General features: G+C 36.3%; 1 protein-coding gene across 5 annotated transcripts in view; it reads right to left on the reverse strand.

Annotated features, from left to right (window-relative positions):
* The window catches only part of LOC132103994 (dysferlin-like), a 70,333-nt gene that overhangs the window by 34,221 nt on the left and 17,149 nt on the right, over positions 1–18,963 (reverse strand). For 4 of the 5 annotated variants that reach the window (XM_059509165.1, XM_059509145.1, XM_059509154.1 and 1 more), the window contains exons 17-35: positions 18,179–18,294; positions 17,182–17,295; positions 16,895–17,072; positions 15,800–15,924; positions 15,589–15,695; positions 15,308–15,503; positions 14,549–14,695; positions 14,316–14,447; positions 13,465–13,631; positions 13,254–13,368; positions 13,021–13,126; positions 12,777–12,919; positions 11,171–11,344; positions 5,367–5,454; positions 5,198–5,275; positions 1,994–2,175; positions 1,156–1,296; positions 684–713; positions 121–156 (exon numbers count right to left, since the gene is read on the reverse strand). In XM_059509165.1, coding sequence (XP_059365148.1) covers positions 121–156; positions 684–713; positions 1,156–1,296; positions 1,994–2,175; positions 5,198–5,275; positions 5,367–5,454; positions 11,171–11,344; positions 12,777–12,919; positions 13,021–13,126; positions 13,254–13,368; positions 13,465–13,631; positions 14,316–14,447; positions 14,549–14,695; positions 15,308–15,503; positions 15,589–15,695; positions 15,800–15,924; positions 16,895–17,072; positions 17,182–17,295; positions 18,179–18,294 — 2,375 coding nt within the window. The remainder of the gene's footprint in view (positions 1–120; positions 157–683; positions 714–1,155; positions 1,297–1,993; positions 2,176–5,197; positions 5,276–5,366; positions 5,455–11,170; positions 11,345–12,776; positions 12,920–13,020; positions 13,127–13,253; positions 13,369–13,464; positions 13,632–14,315; positions 14,448–14,548; positions 14,696–15,307; positions 15,504–15,588; positions 15,696–15,799; positions 15,925–16,894; positions 17,073–17,181; positions 17,296–18,178; positions 18,295–18,963) is intronic. The other variant, XM_059509136.1, reaches the window with a different exon arrangement.

Genomic DNA, 18,963 nt, shown 5'->3' on the forward strand with positions numbered 1-18,963 from the left:
TTGAAGATGCCCAAAATAAACAGAGAGGGGAAAATGAACGATAGAACAGGAAAGAGATGCTCTGGAACAACTGCAAATAAGATTCATTGTCTATTTACTGAATCTTCTACCAACACTTACCTCATCCATGATATGTGAGGGTGGTATAATATCCCCCTGTGGGAAAAAGAAGAAGAAGAAAAAAAAGACTTTTATAATCAAATAACTAGTGTTACTGTGTGGGCATTTGTTTGTGTGGGAGAGTGGTTTGACTGTTCTCTAAGGGTTCACTTTAATTCAATTTCTCTGTGATTATCCCACTCTAACTGATGCCAGCTGGGCAGGTTTGGACTGGGTGGGGCCTCTGGCACTTTTAAACTCCACTGGCATCTCCAATCATTCTTCTGGCTGTCTGCATTGCCCAGACAGGGCCGCTTGCCTGAACTGAGAGCTGCTGAGCAGTGCCAGTCTCCAAACAGACAGGGCTAGTGAAACCGGTTCAGATACAGTGATGTTTATGTCATTTACAGCAGCTCTATCCAATTACTCAGTCGTGCTTGACTGGGAGAACAGGGAATAACGATGACTTGGAGGACAGGAAGTGTGTGTGTGTTTGTTCCTTTTTTTAAAGAAAGCAAAGGGGAAAAGGACAATAAGAGATTGGCAACTTTGATTGAAAAGATTGGCAAAGAAATATGACTAACCTCTTGACCAGGGATGTGATGAACTGCAGGCTTTGAAGAAAGAAAGAATGAAGAGCAATGACTAAATTATTTTGTACTATAAAAACTAAGAGCTGTTTTGCATTTTAAATCATATGTTACAATACAAATACAACCGTGTGGGTGAATGAGCCACTAAACTTCCTCTGCGGTTCTGGAGCAGCTGTGATATGTGTCATGTAAACACTTGTGGGTTAAACTCATAACAAAAACATTTCTTTCAACAGAGATGCTACAGACATAAGCTGTGCTAGATGGGTCTAGAAGATGCAAAGAATCCCACAGAATCATCATTGAGGTCATCTTATTTGTGAAGGACTGTGACCTTTAAGGCCTTATGTCATGTGTCATTCACAAAGAGACTAAAAATTGGAAAATTAAGGCCACAGATGTCAGTTACAATATAACAAATGATATTAATCACTATAAGGGAGATAATTCATATGACTCTTACTTTATCTCTGCGGATCAGTTCGAAAGCAGCCAGCAGTTCCCCAGCACGCTTCCCAGCTTTCTGGATGGGATACCAGGCGAGGCGAGGGGAAGACACCATTGAAGATTGGCAAACACAGCGGCCCATAAACTCATCTACACCCTGCAGGGGTCAAATAGCTTATCAAGAATGTTCAGCTTCATAGACATTAAGTGAAACCTATGTGACATTAGTCTAAGCCTCCGACAGCACGTCATTCAGAGTTTTGTTTGAGATGATTCATAGTCTTAGCTTTCTGTCTATGAAATAATAGTTTAAAACTACTTTATTTGACTTCACTTCACTTTTTTATTTGAATTAAGGTCTCCAATATTAGTCTATTATTGTGGTATGTAATCATAACATTTAATATTTTAATATCGTGTCTATACCTAAAACAGGTTTGGTTTAATTAATGCAAATTACAAGATAGCTGGACCAGCCTGAAAAAGTGTAAGCAGTGTTTTATATTTTTATTTAAATGAGTAGGGGTGTGAATATTTTTTTTAGCATGATTTACTATTATTATAAGTGGAAAATTATGTTTGTTTTTCTGCTTTTGTAATTTTCATTACTGCTTCTGCTTTTGTTATTTTCATTCAGGCGGCTGGGGTTATATTTATACTTAGATTATTTTTAATACTGTTATAGTTTCAGTGCTTTTATAATTTTAGTATTTTAGTACTTTTATAATTCTAAATAATTCTTTAGTAACTTAATTTTTTTTTGTTTCAGTAAGTTGCAACATTTCTAATTATAGTCCCTCAAGTTTTCTGTATTTTATTTTATTTTAGCTTAATTTCAATTAACGAAAACTCACATAGGTGTCCTGATCATAAAGTTCCACCACAATGTGTGGAGGGTTCCTCTCAGCCACGAGATGGTCTCCAAATATTTCCACTTCATAAAAGATGAGGGTCTGGTCCCAGGTGGGATTGAGTGTGTTCCTAACAGTCACTGTCTTCTGGCTCTGATGCAGGAAGGACACAATAGCATAGGGATCTAATTAAAGAGAAAAAGAGTCAAAGGTTAATGAATTGCATCTCAATTTCATGTCAAAATAAGTGATGAAGTATGGCATGATTTGGAAGTTCACATCAAGAGGGAATAGCATGGATAATGTGCAATTATATACTGTTAAAAACGAGTATTAAACTGTCAACTGAAATAAGAAAGGCTACGTTAGATCAAACAGAGGTTATTGTCACACAGATGGATAAATGAAATGGGAAAAAGTGCACCAAGAGTTAGGAAAGATGTGAAGCCATCAACTCATTGAAGTCTGTTTGTCATCAAGACTGAGGCAGTGATTTGTTACATTCTCCTCAGAACTAGAATTTCAATGCATCAGTAAACACAAGCATTTCTGTTTTTATTTGGTTCTGTAATGAGGGGGACCAAGAATATAAAATCAATTATAGAAGTGAAAAGAACCAGAGATACCCTGAGTTTGACAAAGCAAAAAAAGATGATTGAGTTAACCAATGCATGTGCATGAATGAGTGTTTATGAATTTAAGTGAGGGTTTTAATGAGATAGTTCACCCAAAAATGAAAATTATGTCATTCCAATTCCAAATCTCTATGTAATAAAATAGAAATAAAAAATGAAATGAATAGCTGATATAAGCCGATAAGCCAAAAAAAAAAGCAAAAAGGTGTCCATTTGTGCAATATGCCAACTCTGTGGTATAGACTGAAATGTAAGATGTTACTGTAGCTATTAAATTACACTTTTTCTACAAAAAGGCATATGTGACTGTCTAAAGAAGCCAAATTTGAATGCAAGCACAAATGTGAGTTTTATCAAAATGTGAATTTAAACAAAAGCTTTAATCTGACTTCAGAACACTAGGAACAATTAATATGGATTACTTTTTTGTCCTTTTTGGAACTATGAGCTGTCACTGAAAATAGGAATGTGTACATTCTTTCAAATTTCTCAGCAAAAAATAGCAACATATGAGTTTTTAATGCCATGAGGGTGAGTAATGAAATAGCAGGATTTTTATTTTCGGTGAACTATACCTTTAAACTAAACAACATCCAAACATTTAAATAAACATATGCACTTAAGGTGCCAAAAAATAAGAGAGTGACATCTACTACTTAGGAATGCCATAAACTGGAGAGACAGTCAAAGTTTATTATTTCAGTTGACGTAAAGCAGCCTCAGTGGGATAGTTTCACTTGGGAGGGAGAAACAGACACTTTTCCCAGCTCATATTAAACTAGCCCAGTTACACACATGCACACACAACTTCCTACTTCCCACAAACACAGTGGCTCAAATAAACAAAAGAATAAACAAGCTATGGGGAGCGTGCACTGTTACCCAGGAGCCAGTGGGAAATAAACACAGGCAGTGTCTAATCTGGCTGCTCACAGTGAACAGTAAATAAACTGTCTTCCCCAAGGGCATTGTGGGACTGAACATGTTGACGGCTGCCCACGTGCACGACTCAAACATGATGCATGACCCTTGGGAGCAATGACATGCTCAAAGAAAACAGGGAAAGGCAACCAAGAAATTTGACTATGGATCATTTTTTCATATATTAATACTATACAGTGTTTAACTGTGCAAAAGTCATATTCAGATGTATGTAAATAAATGTACAGTGAATGATATATATAAATACAGGGAGACAGTGACTGATAGACAGACAGAAAGACAAACAGATTGAGAGACAGAAGAATGGATGGATGGACTAAGAGACAGACAGACCAAAAATTGGAGTTTAGATAGATAGATAGATAGATAGATAGATAGATAGATAGATAGATAGATAGATAGATAGATAGATAGATAGATAGATAGATAGATAGATAGATAGATAGATAGATAGATAGATAGATAGATGCAACATACAGAAATATAATATAATATTTTAAGGGCTTTTCACTTTTTAAAGAAAAGAATGGCATAGGGAGAGAGTAGGGTAATAGGATACGTTGCAAGCTAGATTCAAACTTGCCTCCCCCATGAGAGCAACAGCATCAGAACTCATGCATTAACTACTAGACCATGGCTCTGAAAATGTCATTTTTTACGTCTTTGCTGCCAATATCTTCTCTCATGGACACCATTGTAAAAATACGTAAAAGTCAAAAGTACCCTTGACCCAGTCTGTGCAAGGCACAATATTTCACCCCCTCTGATGTAAGCTCAGCTACGGTTTCTTTACCATTACATTTCAAAAGATTTCACTTTTATGAGTTTGTTATTTATAAAATGCTCCTATTAATTTAGGCAATACTGACCTTTTTTAAAGATAAATTTATAATTAAATTAATTTTGTAATTCTGTCGTGTTATGCTATCGCTCTCAATATGGTTCACATTAGGACTACCCTGAATGATATATGACCTGGAATTATGTAATTTATTGTATGTTAACTTGTGCAAAATGTCATTGCAGCTGGCAGAGCGCACTTCATGCTATGTGGTATTATAGTAAATGTTTTTAAAAAGCATGTTTTGCAGATGCCTGCTGTGTGTATGATTGTCACACTAATGCTGCGCTCAAAATCAATGCAAATAACCACAAGTTCAAGATCTGAGAGGTCACAGTGCAAGACATGCAGATTCTGCCTAAATAAATGTAGCTGCTCTACTAAATGAATAAATGGTGCATATAGTTCTTGTTACTATGCATAGATTTGATCAGATTTTAAACAACAAGACTGTAACTATGCTTTTGTTCATTTTTTTAGCTTTTGACCTGGGAAAACCTGATTTACATCAGGAAAGGGCAAAATTCTGAATTGAAACAATAGCTTCTTTTTTACTTCTTAATATCTCTTTTGGTATTTCATTTTTTAAAGCAAAAGGCTAAAATATACAATTCTATTTTAATTATAAAATAATATTTAAGTACAAAATAAAAAATGTTGCAATGGAATAAAAAAAAATCATTCAGTTCAAATTGTACACAACCCTTGATATGTCTGTATTAGTTATGTTTGGGTAATAAATACATCTACCTTTTCCTCTGGCTCACAGTGAAGGTGTTATATGCTCACCTGAGAAACTGTCCTTATCCAGTGCCAGCAGGTCTCTGGCCTGATACAAGTAACATCGCAAATGGTACAGAGTGCCATCTGAAGAATCAAGAAGAACATCAGTGTCGTTTCAGCCATCATTTTAAACTGTCATTATTTTAAATGAAGTAAGAAAACATGTTTGACTTACTATCAAAGAAGCAGGAGATGGTTGGGCGGTTAACACCAAAGTTTGTTGTAACTGACTTATCGTCATTCTTTTCATCAGTAACACTGCTCTGTTGACAAAAAATGAAAAAATAAAAACACTGTGAGACACATTATGCTCCTTCGAACTAAACAGTAGACTGGAGACAAGGCATTCATATCACAATATTCCAACCAAAGGGGTAAACAAAGTATGTGTTAATGATGACTCTGCTGTCAGTTGTGGAAAGGGCAACTGCCACAAACCTCTGGCAAGAAGTGATTACATGTCACCGCCCCAAAACACTTGAATATCTTTTTGACACATAAGAAAATTCTGACCTTCTCTGAATATATTGCTAGATTATGTCTCTTAACCAGACAAAAACTGCTATGTCATTTGCGGCTACTTAATATTTACATAACCCAATACCCTTGTATGGTTTTGGAGAAAAATACAAGAAAAACCCTCCAAAGTGTATGGAAGTAAAATAATGACTTATGTCTTTGAAACAAAAAAGCATGCCGAATAGCACTATCTGAAAAAATAATGCATTGAATTAACAGTTCTTGCATTTTAATGCCTTGTATTTCCAGGGCTTGCATCTTTAGGTCCTGAAATGTAATATAGTTGTTCGTTTAAGCTGTGAATATTTCAATTAAAAATATTTCACACACTTTTTCATAATAAAAAAATCAATAATTCATATTCACGTTCCAGAATTCACTTCCAAAATATTAAATCGGTTAAAAAATACGATGTATAATATTCAACAGGCAAATTTCGGTCCATTTTATTTCACTTTCCAAATTCGCTTCCACAAATTCAGTGGTTAAAATTCGGCAGATAATTCGCCCTTTCACATCCGGGAGCTGCAGGAATAGCAGTAGAGCACAGAGGCATGATCTCTATCTACTGTCAGTCGCTCACCAACAGGTGGTGCAAGCGGCTGTTAAATATGGCCAAAGCAACAGGTGGATTAAGTAATACAGTTACAAAAACTGATCTGCAGAAATTAAGCAAGCGCTAAGTAGAAGTTTTGATTATCGGGGCATGTGGAAAAGCTGATTGTGCGTATGTTTATTTCAACCTCTTTTCTGTTACCAAGTAAGCAGCATTCAAAGGAGATTATTATGGTGTTTTACCCAACGCTGAATTACAGAACTAACATTACATCTAAGGAAGACATATATTGCTTTCGGTTGTTTAGTTTGCCTAACTTTGTGTCATGGCTTGTGAGTCGCTGTGCTGTAATACTGGGGATCCCCTCACGTCACACTCCAGGATTCCCCAATGACGAGTAATGCTTCTCAGTCAAATAATACTGTGATATAAGACCTCAGATCTCAGAATACATTTTATTGATGATTATGCAAACTATATAGACAGTTAAGCAGATGTAAAATATGAACGAACGCTCAAGGTTTCACGCGGTTTCCCTCAGAAATCTGTTAAAGAAAAGAAAACACGTGGCTCAGCGCACTAACAGTGACAGCGATTTAAAGACAAACTCACATCTTACTGATGATGCAAACTATATACAGACAGATGTGGATATGAACGCAAGTTACGGAACAAGAAAAAGTGCATGTTATATATATAAAATAATTTATTTAATTTATTTAAAAAATAATTAATAAATGAATAAGGGGCCATTCACATATCGCGCCTAATAACGCGTGGAAAAGGCTATGTGCGCCGCTTTCTCCTTTTTTCCAAAGTGCTCGGGCAGAAGCGCTCCTGAGGCTAAGCAATAATGACGCGCTCTCTCCATGAAGACGCGGAAATTTCAGCAAAGGATAAATGGATTTGCAGCACAAAAAAAATCGCTTTCAGTAGCTCTGCTACTAAATTTATTTCAAAATGGCAATCCATTCAAAGGAGATTATAATGGTGTTTTACCCAACGCTGAATTACAGAACTAACATTACATCTAAGGAAGACACATATTGCTTTCGGTTGTTTAGTTTGCCTAACTTTGTGTCATGGCTTGTGCGTGGCTGTGCTGTAATACTGGGGATCCCCTCACGTCACACTCCAGAATTCCCCAATGACGAGTAACGCTTCTCAGTCAATTAATACTGTGATATAAGACCTCAGATCTCAGAATAGATTTTATTGAGGATTATGCAAACTATATACAGGCAAGCAAATGGGATCAAAAAGAATCCAAATGCGCTGCATTTTCTTTATAATTGATTTCCATTACCACTGGTCTATAAAGTCGACAGTCACACAAGGATATCAATACCATGATTAGTTTTAACAATATGCAACCAATTTATATTAACATAAAAAAATGAGTTAAAAACAATCTAGGTATATTCTGAAAATGTAAACTGAAGAAATTATTGACGTGCTACCGCACCCAAGGGACCGTCTGACAAGTCCACTGACTGGGTTAAAAGGTCCAATGTGTTTTAATTAAAATTCTAAATAACACAGTCAAATTCTTAATCTTGTATTTCTCATAGTGATTTTCTACAGGTGAGATTTTGCCAATACCTCCCTTCATATATTTACAGTATACAATCATTTACATATTAAAGATCCCTGGAAAGGGTTTTCATGTTCCAACAGTTGTAGTACATTGCTAGATACAAGACTGACTTACTAGGGATGGGCGTTTTCCACAAATATCACATTCGACTATTTGAGCTCACAAAAAAAAGAATATTCGAATATTCGTTTATTTAAATTAAGTTTAATGAGTCAGACATTTTTCAGCAACATTTGTTTTCGTCATTTTGAACAAGCTTACACACAATAAGCTTGAACATTACACATCGTGTTTTGTAGCTGAAAACCTTTAACAATGCGTGCAAACAAATAAAAGTACAGATTAAAAGCAAAAAAATAATAATAAGTGAACAAAGAAAAAACGTAAAGCAGCCTGCAGCAATTAGGCTATTGTACACTTAACTTTTAAACTGTCAGCAAATCTTTTTTTCTTTTCTTTCAAATGTTCTTGTTAAGAAATACGGGCATGTAAACATGATTGGGGGAAAGTCGGCTCCTTAGTCTGTTAACAATAAGGCCAGCCGCGGAGAAAACGCGCTCTGACGGCACAGACGTTGTCGGGACTCACAAATAACGGTGTGCTAAGCGAATAAGTTTTGTGAAGCGCTTCGTGTTTTCGTTTACCACTGAATTGGATCCTCATCTGGTGGAATACATGGAATACATGGCTCCAGCAAGAACTGTTCCCACTCGTCTCGGCTGGACTCTCTGTAATCATCGCTGAAGTACTGGCTCAGCCTTTTCCAGCCTTTTCCTACGAGTTGTTATTGCATCCTCTTCATCGTTGGTGACGGCGGCTGCATCCGCACCACTTGCATCAAGGAAAATGTTCTGATAATGTTCAAATAAAGTTTTTTTTCTTAATTCTCTCATGTTTTCATCGAGAAACCTGAGATGTTTGTGCCGAGGGTCTAGGGCAGACGCGAGAAGAGGAGTTTTCACTGTATTCTCCAAGTTAGCGGTGTTTATTCGTTGCATGAGAGATGCTGCAACAATGTTCTTGAATTCGGTCACTTTCTGTGATTCTCCACGGCATATTTGAAGTACTGTAGAAGACCGCAGTTCTTAGGGGGCGTTCACTTATCGCGTCTTTTGCATGCTCAAGTTCGTTATTTCCAATGTAGGCGCACGGTATGCGCGCTCATAATGGAAGCGACGCGGTCGCGATGCGCACGCGGTGCGACGCGCCCGTTTTTTCCAGGCGCGTCCGAACAGCATCGAGTTAAAAACATCTCAACTTTCAGAATGCCGCAAGCGCACCGCGGATCATGTGACAAGAACTAAACATTCAGCTTCATCCTTTCCCGTAACAACGTTGAAAGCTCAGCCAAGATGAAGTAACTGCTGATCATAGCTGCTTACTTGGTAACAGCAAAGAGGTTGAAATAAACATACGCACAATCAGCTTTTCCACATGCCCCGATAATCAAAACTTCTACTTAGCGCTTGCTTAATTTCTGCAGATCAGTTTTTGTAACTGTATTACTTAATCCACCTGTTGCTTTGGCCTTATTTAACAGCCGCTTGCACCACCTGTTGGTGAGCGACTGACAGTAGATAGAGATCATGCCTCTGTGCTCTACTGCTATTCCTGCAGCTCCCGGATGTGAAAGGGCGAATTATCTGCCGAATTTTAACCACTGAATTTGTGGAAGCGAATTTGGAAAGTGAAATAAAACGGACCGAAATTTGCCTGTTGAATATTATACATCGTATTTTTAACCGATTTAATATTTTGGAAGTGAATTCTGGAACGTGAATATGAATTATTGATTTTTTAATTATGAAAAGGTGTGTGAAATATTTTTAATTGAAATATTCACAGCTTAAATGAACAACTATATAAAATTTCAGGACCTAACAATGCAAGCCCTGGAAATTCAAGGCATTAAAATGCAAGAACTGTTAATTCAATGCATTATTTTTCAGTTAGTGATATTAAGCATGCTTTTTTGTTTCAAAGACATAAGTCATTATTTTGCTTCCATAAAAGTGCCCTCTAGAATAAGAAGAAAATTTGGAATTCAACTCCAACGAGTAGCTGTGTAGTGCAACCAAACGCTAAATCGCTATTTTTAATGTCACAATGTTAACGCACACAGCTTTTAGCAACAAACAAGCTGAGATATAATGAAATCTGCCTTCAGTCTCTCAAGTGAATCAGAAAAGTCTGATTTATTTTAATGAATGCATTCGTCCTAAACTGCTCTCTGTCTTAAACAACTATCTCTCATCTGATTCATTCTAGTTAATCAATTTCAATCTAAATGAATCTCTCTCATAAGTAGCATTGGAAAATCTGATTCTTTTTAGTGAAATAAAATGACTCTCTCTCTCTCTCTCTCTCTCTCTCTCTCTCTCTCTCTCTCTCTCTCTCTCTCTCTCATACATAGCAGTAAAACATCTAATTCATTCTACTGAATCAGTTTATCTTAAACTGCTGCATATCTCGTATGTAGCCGTTACAAATCTGATTCATGGAATTCATCATAATTGAAGAGTGGCTCCCTAATGTACATGTAGAGGTGGAAAGTCTGATTCATTCTAGTGAACGTTAAATGGTCATTTCTCTCATATGTAGCACTTAAAATGATTCATTCTAGTCTGATTCTGATTCAATTAGTTTGTTCCAAATGACTCTCTCTCTCTCATACATTTGTTTTGGAAAGTTATTCCAATGAATCAGTTTTAATCTAGCAAGGAAGTTACAGAAATCAACTCCACACCATATGAAAATAATTGAAAAAGACTAAATTGAGTATTTGATGATTATACTTGATGTCTCTGGGTCAGAGTTTTCAGGTTCACCTTTGCAAGGCACCGGGGCCTTTCACTTGCACCATGGATCTATTCCAGACCCTCATCAACTATGAGTTCTCAAGCCAGCCAAGCCCACATGACATCTCATGCCAAAGCTGCCTAGAATAGATCCATAACAATGGACCCAGTGGACCAGACTATGAGTTAAAGATTAAGCATACTAACTAGGCTTTATGCATACAATGTCTCTCACACTCACTGTTCCATCTCTGTCTCCCTGTAAATGATATCCCATGATGCCCTTACTTTACCATGCTGATTCCACATTGCTTGCCCAGTCTCTCTCAGCACCTCCGATTCGTCCAAGCTCAAAGCCCTCCACACCCATTCTCGCCTTGGCCTTGTCCTAATTGCATCTCACCTTCATCTGATTCTCCCCGACCACTTTCCTTTCCTTCCATTACTGTCTCTCTTTCTTTTCAACCCAATTTCAGCTCCACATCACTCAAATAGTCAACCCTCATTACCAGCGAACACTCCAAGGAAAAGATGGCCGCCGGCCCCGTCTTTTCTAATGGCTCCATACGGTATCTCCAGCGCCGGCGACGGAAGGAGTCAGTCTTCTTCTGCTTAAGGTGAAACTTCCAGCCAAATAAAGAGGCATATTCCCAGCCCTCGCGCTCCGACTCGTCCGGACGCTGCTGTAGAAGAGTGAGCACACAGAAAAAGACAAATGTATAAAACTGCACTTGATTATATTAAATTATTATTCTCATATGCATGTTCTGTATCTGGATCCTAACCAGTGGTGCACAATGCAATAAAAAATTTTTTTAAAGACAAATGGCAGACATCAGGATCTTTAGGTTAGTGATAGTGAAGAAAGAATTAGTAAGGAATTAGAGTTATCTAATAGAGTAGAAAGATGGGAGGTACAACTAGACAAATGTTTTTAAATCCATGCTTGAAGGGTGCCACCATGAGGACAACTGATTTATCTCACTGTGACTCTAAAAAGTATATGGCCACTTAAAAATATATACTATTGCATTTAATCAAATATCTATGTGGTCCAATTATTATTAATATTATTTATTTAAAAGTACAATTTTCAAGCAGAACATTTCGCAAAATAGTTATCAAATTATAAAACGATAAATGGATAGATGCTTTAAATGAGGACAAAACTGCTTAAAATTAGGATAAGGTTAATGTGAACGCATGTCAACTACAAGTGCAACTGACTTCATTCATCCCTGTTAAATGTTAACATCTTTTAATAAGTATATTAATGGAAACTGCTAAATTAATAACTTAAATATATAATCTTAACCACCTTTTTACCCAATCACTCCTCACACACTTTTTCCACTTATTTATCTACAAATTTTTAGCAGCCCTACTTGTTTCTTGCACAGAACCAAATATAAACACGCTGAGCCTCAAACATGAGAAGAACAAATGTGTGTCTAAATGGTTCTTAAATCTATTCTGTAAATGTATGTAAGAATGGATTTACGAATGATTTAACACGTGTTTTATGAATGAGGCCCATGCAGCGCCATTCTCTCTCCAGACTCCGGAATGCAAATATGTTAATTTTCTTCAGTCTAACATCATTATTATTAGTATTATCAGAAACAGTGATTTAAAAAATGTATTTTTAGATCTTTATTATCAAAGTGTGTTTTACTCAAACGTTTTTGCTTATTTGGATAAAGACTTTCACAGAATGAAACAAGAACTCTTTATCTCTCTCTCTGTTACACACCCTCACACAGATGATGAACATTAGGCACATTTGTGGCCGGACTTTATAGTTGGACCCAGGTTTTCCTGCAAAGTGGATAAGAGGTGTGGGACTGATTTCAGATTATTCTCAGATGGCATGATTTATTAGGTGTCCTCTCACCAGATGCGTTCAGGGACAGGGAAAGACCTCCTGAGACTACACAGAGCTCACAGTGTCACGCCACCCTGAGCTTTACCAGAAACCCCCTCAATTCATAGAGAACAAAATGAAGCCTGGACCAAGATTCTTCTTTTGTTTATCGCTCTCTATATGAAACTTTGTTATTTCTCTGACTGAAAACAAATCGAGCGGCAACACTTCGCTAATGACTAATGATGTACTTTTCTGAGTGCCTCCATTTTCTGCATATCTCTACGACGGAGTCTGATCCAACGTCTCCGGCGGTTGGTGTGGTACATCTTCTCAGATGGAACCCAGGACTTTGGTCGGCGGTCTGGGGGGAGGGTTACTCCATATTCCCACCCTACAGATAGAAGAAGATTTATTGTAAAGACACATTCCTTTTGCAAATCTTCTCAATGTACAAAACAATGAAGAGCAGAAGAAGACTCAAAGTTTCCATACCTTGATCATCCACTGCACGCTTCAGATCCTCACTCCACTCAATATCCTCCCACACCCAGCCGGGGGGACACTCAATCTCATCTTTAGGAATGGCCTTTTCTCCATTCTGCCCCCAAGTGGACACATAAAGAACAAAAAGTTCAGTTCCTGCCAACTGATTAAAACTAATAACTCTTACTTCACCTAAAAAGAGCTAAAGGTACAGTTTTGTAATGATACAACTACACACTAACCACATCTGTGTACCCTTCCGACATGCCAATCCACTGTCCTCCTGGCAAACGCATTTGATTTTCAAACACCTCTTCTAAAAAGCTTATATGACCTGCATCAGCATCATACAGCAATCTGGGCATTGTGGGCATAAAGTCAAATCCATGTAATGCAGTCTCAAAGGGCATTCAATGATGTAGATATCACGGTTAATGATAAGACAGTACTCACGTTTTCTCTGGGCTGACGTACCAGTCTCCTGTCCAGCTCCATCCTGGAGGGGGTTTGAAGCACTCTTTTGGCAGTTTGATTCTGCCAGTCAAGTCACTGAACTTGGGGTATGTCAAACCCGTCGTACCCCAGTTCCCCACCAGAGCCAATTTAGTCTGGTTTTCATACTGAATATGAAATATAAATAAATCACACTTGATTTTTTAAAGACGTCTCTTATGTTCACCAATGCTGCAATTATTTAAAAATACAGTAAAAAAAAAAAAAACGTTATTCCTTTTGAAGGCAAGAATGAATTTATTATGTCATTAGTCCAGTCATAAATGTCACATGACCCTTCAAAAATTATTATAATATTCTTATTTGTTGCTAAAAATTTGTTGCAATATTGCTAATATCAATATTGTAAGCGGAAGTTTTGTGGAAACTGTGATGTTCAAAATTCTTTAATGAATAGGTTTAAAAGAGCAGCAAATACTAATCTTTCATATAAAATTAACATGATTTATAATAGATTTTTTTTAAAAATCTGAGATTGAAAAGTTTTACTATATGTATCATAAAAATATTATTTACTGCACATTTAAAACAATGATCATCTTAAAAAAAGTGCAATAAAATTTCAGTTTTTATTATTATTGTGAAATTGATTTCTATATCAATAAGTAGTATATACACTGTTGGACATTGTTAATAGACAAATGAGTAATTAGTGATTGTGTGAAATGTATTTTAAGAGACATTATTAACTAAAAGTCCACAGCAAAGGTGGCAATAGATGAAGAAACAAAACTAATTCTAATATTTGACGGCAGTGTTAAATTTGCAATTTGAGGTAGTTGCAAACTCACCGTTTCTGCAAACACAGAGAGTTTGCCCTCTGCAAACTGGTTAAAGGATTTGACATCAGCAGTCAGTCCGAACCACACCTTGACCCTGAGCTGAGCTGGGATCTTACTATATCCCCCATCTTCCTGTGGATTCTGGGCACAACATTACACACAGAGATAGAGTGATTTATCCATGCCCCTGCAGTTCCATTCATCATTTGTACTGTAGCTTTGCCTCCAAATATTGTGTTTACCTTCATGAAAACCGTCTGAAGTTGGCCACAATGCTTTCCGCAATAACCATGGGAAAAGAGAACTTGATGGGCAGGGATTCTGTGGTAGGCCACTCGTCTGTCTCCCTGAAGCATCCAGATTATTATATCTGGCAAACTGTTCTGGGGCTGAAATAAAGAAAGGTTAAAACATTTTTTTATTATTTATGGAGTCACTATTTGAACCATGTGTAAGTAGCACAAAAAAATAAAAAGACTGTAGGTAATTTAGACCATGTTTACAACTGGTGTAAAGATACATTTTCACTGTACCAATCACAAGTGGAGAACACTAAATACGAATGGGATCTAAAGGGTTTTGAGCTTGTCCATTATTGACCAATTCCAGAAGCAGTCAAAAACGCAATTGACAGCACTGTTTTCGTAGTGTAGATTCGACGAATGCACAAAAGACCCCGCCTACTAACCTAACAGTAACCAAACAGTTGATGGTAGCCACTGACTTCCACAGTATGAAGAAAAAAAATACTATGGAAGTCAAAGGTTACCATAAACTCTTTGTTTATTTTCTTCAAAACATTTAAATATTTTGTTCAACAGTAGAAAGAAATTCATACAGGTTTGGAACAACTTGAAGGTGAGCAAATGATGACAGAATTTTTAATTTTGGGTAAACTATCCCTTTAAGACCAGCTGACCACTTGTGATTGAGTCACCGTAAACGCATCTTAATACCAGGTGGAAGCAGAGCTTTAGACATTAAGGCCCCATCTCTTTCACCTCCTCAGAAAGGTGGCGAAGTCTCTGGATCCAGTCCTCTGCCTGCTCCAACACTGCACTCAGCTCGGTCTCTGGTCCGTGTTTGAGCGCCAGTGCCGCCTGCACTATCTGCTGCATGTTAAACTTGCGCAGATTCCTCAGAGCTTTATCCAGCGCAGTCACACAAGGCCATTTATCCAACTCAGGAAGCTCCTCACTACAGCACATACACACAAAGAGGTGCTTTAGTTTGACATAGTGAAAGTGATACAGCCTTACAAAACACTAAAGCACATCAGAACCTGCAGTCGGCTATGACATCATCAAGCAGCTGGATAACCTTCTGCTCCACTTCCTGTTCATCGCTACTTGCTTTGAGCATCAACTGTACCTGCTCAAGGTTTGACTCCTATTATGAACAGTAAAAAGGATATTAGGAAATACAATTACAACTGATTGTGCTTTGATATATTTAGAAGCGTTGATTGGAGACATTTGTTAAATGTTCCTCACCAATCGGTCGACTATGCTGAGCAGCATGTTTAGGGCCTCTATGCGAAGAGTGATATCCTCCCACTCTGAAGACAAGACCACCACAGGTTTCACATTTCCCCATGGCAGGTAGTAGTAATGGCAGCCTAAATAACCATGTAAAACAGTGGAAGTCGTGTTAGATACTTGAGTAGCACTCATTGGCTTGTGAGTAGGTGTTGAGATCTAAATAACAATTTAAAACGAAATGCATTTGATGTATTTATACATTTGATGTAATACAAAGCATCAGTATTTCGTTTTTTTCAAATTGGTAGGCTATATTTGATCAAAAATAGAATAAAAACAGTAAAAATACAATTATAATTTAAATTTAAATGTACTGTTTTCTATATTAACATATATTATAATGTAATTTTTTTTTCTATAGTGGTAAGACCAAGCAACCATTAGTCCAGTGTTCAGTGTCACGTGATCCTTAAGAATCACTCAAATCATTCTTATATGCCGATTTAGTGCTTAAGAAACATTTCTTATTATTATCAATGTTGTAGAGAGTTGTGCCGGTATATATTTTTGTGGAAACAGTGATACATTTTTCAGGATTCAGGATTTTTTTGATGAATAGGATGTTTAAAAGAACAGCATTTATTTGAAATATTATTTTTTTACAACATAAAAGTTTTGAAATTTATAAAACTTTAAAATGAAATGCGTTCTTGCTGGATAAGTAAAGAAATAAAATAAAATAAAAAACATACTGACCCTACATTTTTTTAAGTTAATATATTACCAATTAAAAGTACCAGATTAAAAATATTAGTATTTCAAGGATTCAGATTACTCTAGAGGATATTTAGTAAAACAATAGGAGTAATATAACACATTTTTACTGACAATCTGTTATGTATAGTCACCTATTGTTTATAAGTAAAATTACATTAAAAAAATGTTCAGGTGTTTCTGTTAAAAGAACAACAAATGTCAATACTTATTCACCACATATGTATGTATGTATATATATATATATATTACGTGTTGCATTACAATATGTATGGGTTATAGGTGTGATTTACAGTATGTATGTATAGGTATAAATCTCTGGTGGTTTCTCACCATCAAACACGGCCCTGCTGAACTGAGTGGTGGAGGCCAAGGGCAGATAGGTGTTGTCAAACTTGTTGCCATAGTTGCCAATACTGACTTCAAACTGAACTGCATCATCCACATCTTGAAGAAGCGTGGCTGAGTAGAATGCAGCAAACAGGGAGTACTTCCTCTTCCGCATGAATTTCTGTATGACACAACACAACAGAGGTCCTTCACTTCTATTAACTGATTTATCCTGTGTCACATGATCCCACGTCTGGTGCCAAACCCAGCCAGAATAGCTGTGATCTCACCTCTACCACCAGCAGTTCATCAGGGTGTATGTCTTCAACCTTTTGCTCCACCTGATGAGACAGCTTTGTGATGACCTCCAACAGCACACGTCCACGATAGGCCACACCCTCTCCCTGTGTCAAAACACACACACTCATCATAACTTCATTCCTAAAATAGTTAAAATACAAATCAATAATCAAACTAAATACAATACAATAATCAAAAAAATACAAAATAATCAAACTAAATTAACTAAGAGTTTGAAGTCATCTATAAGTACAGACAAATATCAGATAATGGGGACCCTGGGTATGCTATGCCACTTTCCTAGGTATTTCTAAGTTAGATTTGAGGAATATGTAAACAAGATTTCAAATTAAAATAAGTATATTTATTTATACAAAAAAAGAAAACTGTAATTCAGTAAAACCATTAAGATGTTTAAAAGCATAAAAAAGTGAATAAAAAAGTTGATTATGCAAAAAAGAAATTAAAGATTTATAATAAAATATTTTTTTATCATTACAGCATTTTTGAATTTAGAAGTTACAACAGCATAAAACAAACAAAAAGAAACGAAGTAGAATTAAGATAAAAATAAAAATATAAGAAATAAAAATAAGAAAAAAAAACGTAAGCATACTAAAATAAGTAAAAGAAAACTAGAATACGTGGAACAATTTTGGTGTTTCGAAACATAAAAAATATGAATATATTAATATTAACAGTTGTTTACACAAAAACATTATATTGAGAAAACGAATACATTAAAATGCTTTAGAATCATTAAAAAATAAATATGAAATATTTAATATAAAAATTATTATATAACACGTTAATATAAAAATGTGTTAAACAAGCTCTAAGAAACTCTGTATCAATTGTTTATGCACACACACACACACACAAACACACACACACACACATTTAAACATTTTTAAACATATATATATATATATATATATATATATATATATATATATATATATATAGTAAAATAATAGTAAATCTCACCTTTCCAATGTTTAGTGCCTCATGTGGGTCTGAGAAGGCTGTGAACTCTCGGGGGCTCCCATACATGTTGATGTAGCAAGGTCCAAAGGTTGGAAGAAAGCCTATATTGTCATCCACTTATTGACATAAAATGGAGAAGAGCCAGATTTAGACAGACAGTGGTCACCTCTAGCTTTGAGCAGTAAAAATACATGGGAAATTGTACATGTAAATGAATGGCCATATTGACACATTGCTTCTTGACATAGATTCAGTGGCAAATACAGTTCCATTTAGTCGTGGAAAACAACTTCTCTAAAGGCCAGCAGAACAAAGCTATATGCAACAAAATACTACAGCCCAATATCAGTCTAAACCTGACAGGTGTGATCTACAGGAAGGGTACCGCACAAACTGAGATAGACACATACTGGTGACCTGAAAGGTCCTGGGAGGAAACTCATCTGAGTGCATAGAGAAATAACAATTTTGAGACACAATAAGGATAAAAGAAGTGAAAAATAGCTTATGCTCATGCACAGGTCTCTATTAATCTCGTCTGCACCAGGTGAAGAGTTAGATTTGCACACCAAACTCACTATATGCAGCTCACAAAAGATGGTGAAACCAATGCATTGCAACAATACTACACAATTTTGCCAACCAAGCCACATAATTATCTTGATTTGTCATGTTTCCTTGACAACATAGTAGTAAAAAAAAGTCGTTTGTCATCCTTGCCTCCAATTGAGATTAAAACACACAAGCCAATTTCTTACAAAATTCCCCTAAAAGCAGTGTTCATT

Source organism: Carassius carassius, chromosome 2 (assembly GCF_963082965.1).
Source record: "Carassius carassius chromosome 2, fCarCar2.1, whole genome shotgun sequence".
Taxonomy (NCBI): Eukaryota; Metazoa; Chordata; class Actinopteri; order Cypriniformes; family Cyprinidae; genus Carassius; species Carassius carassius.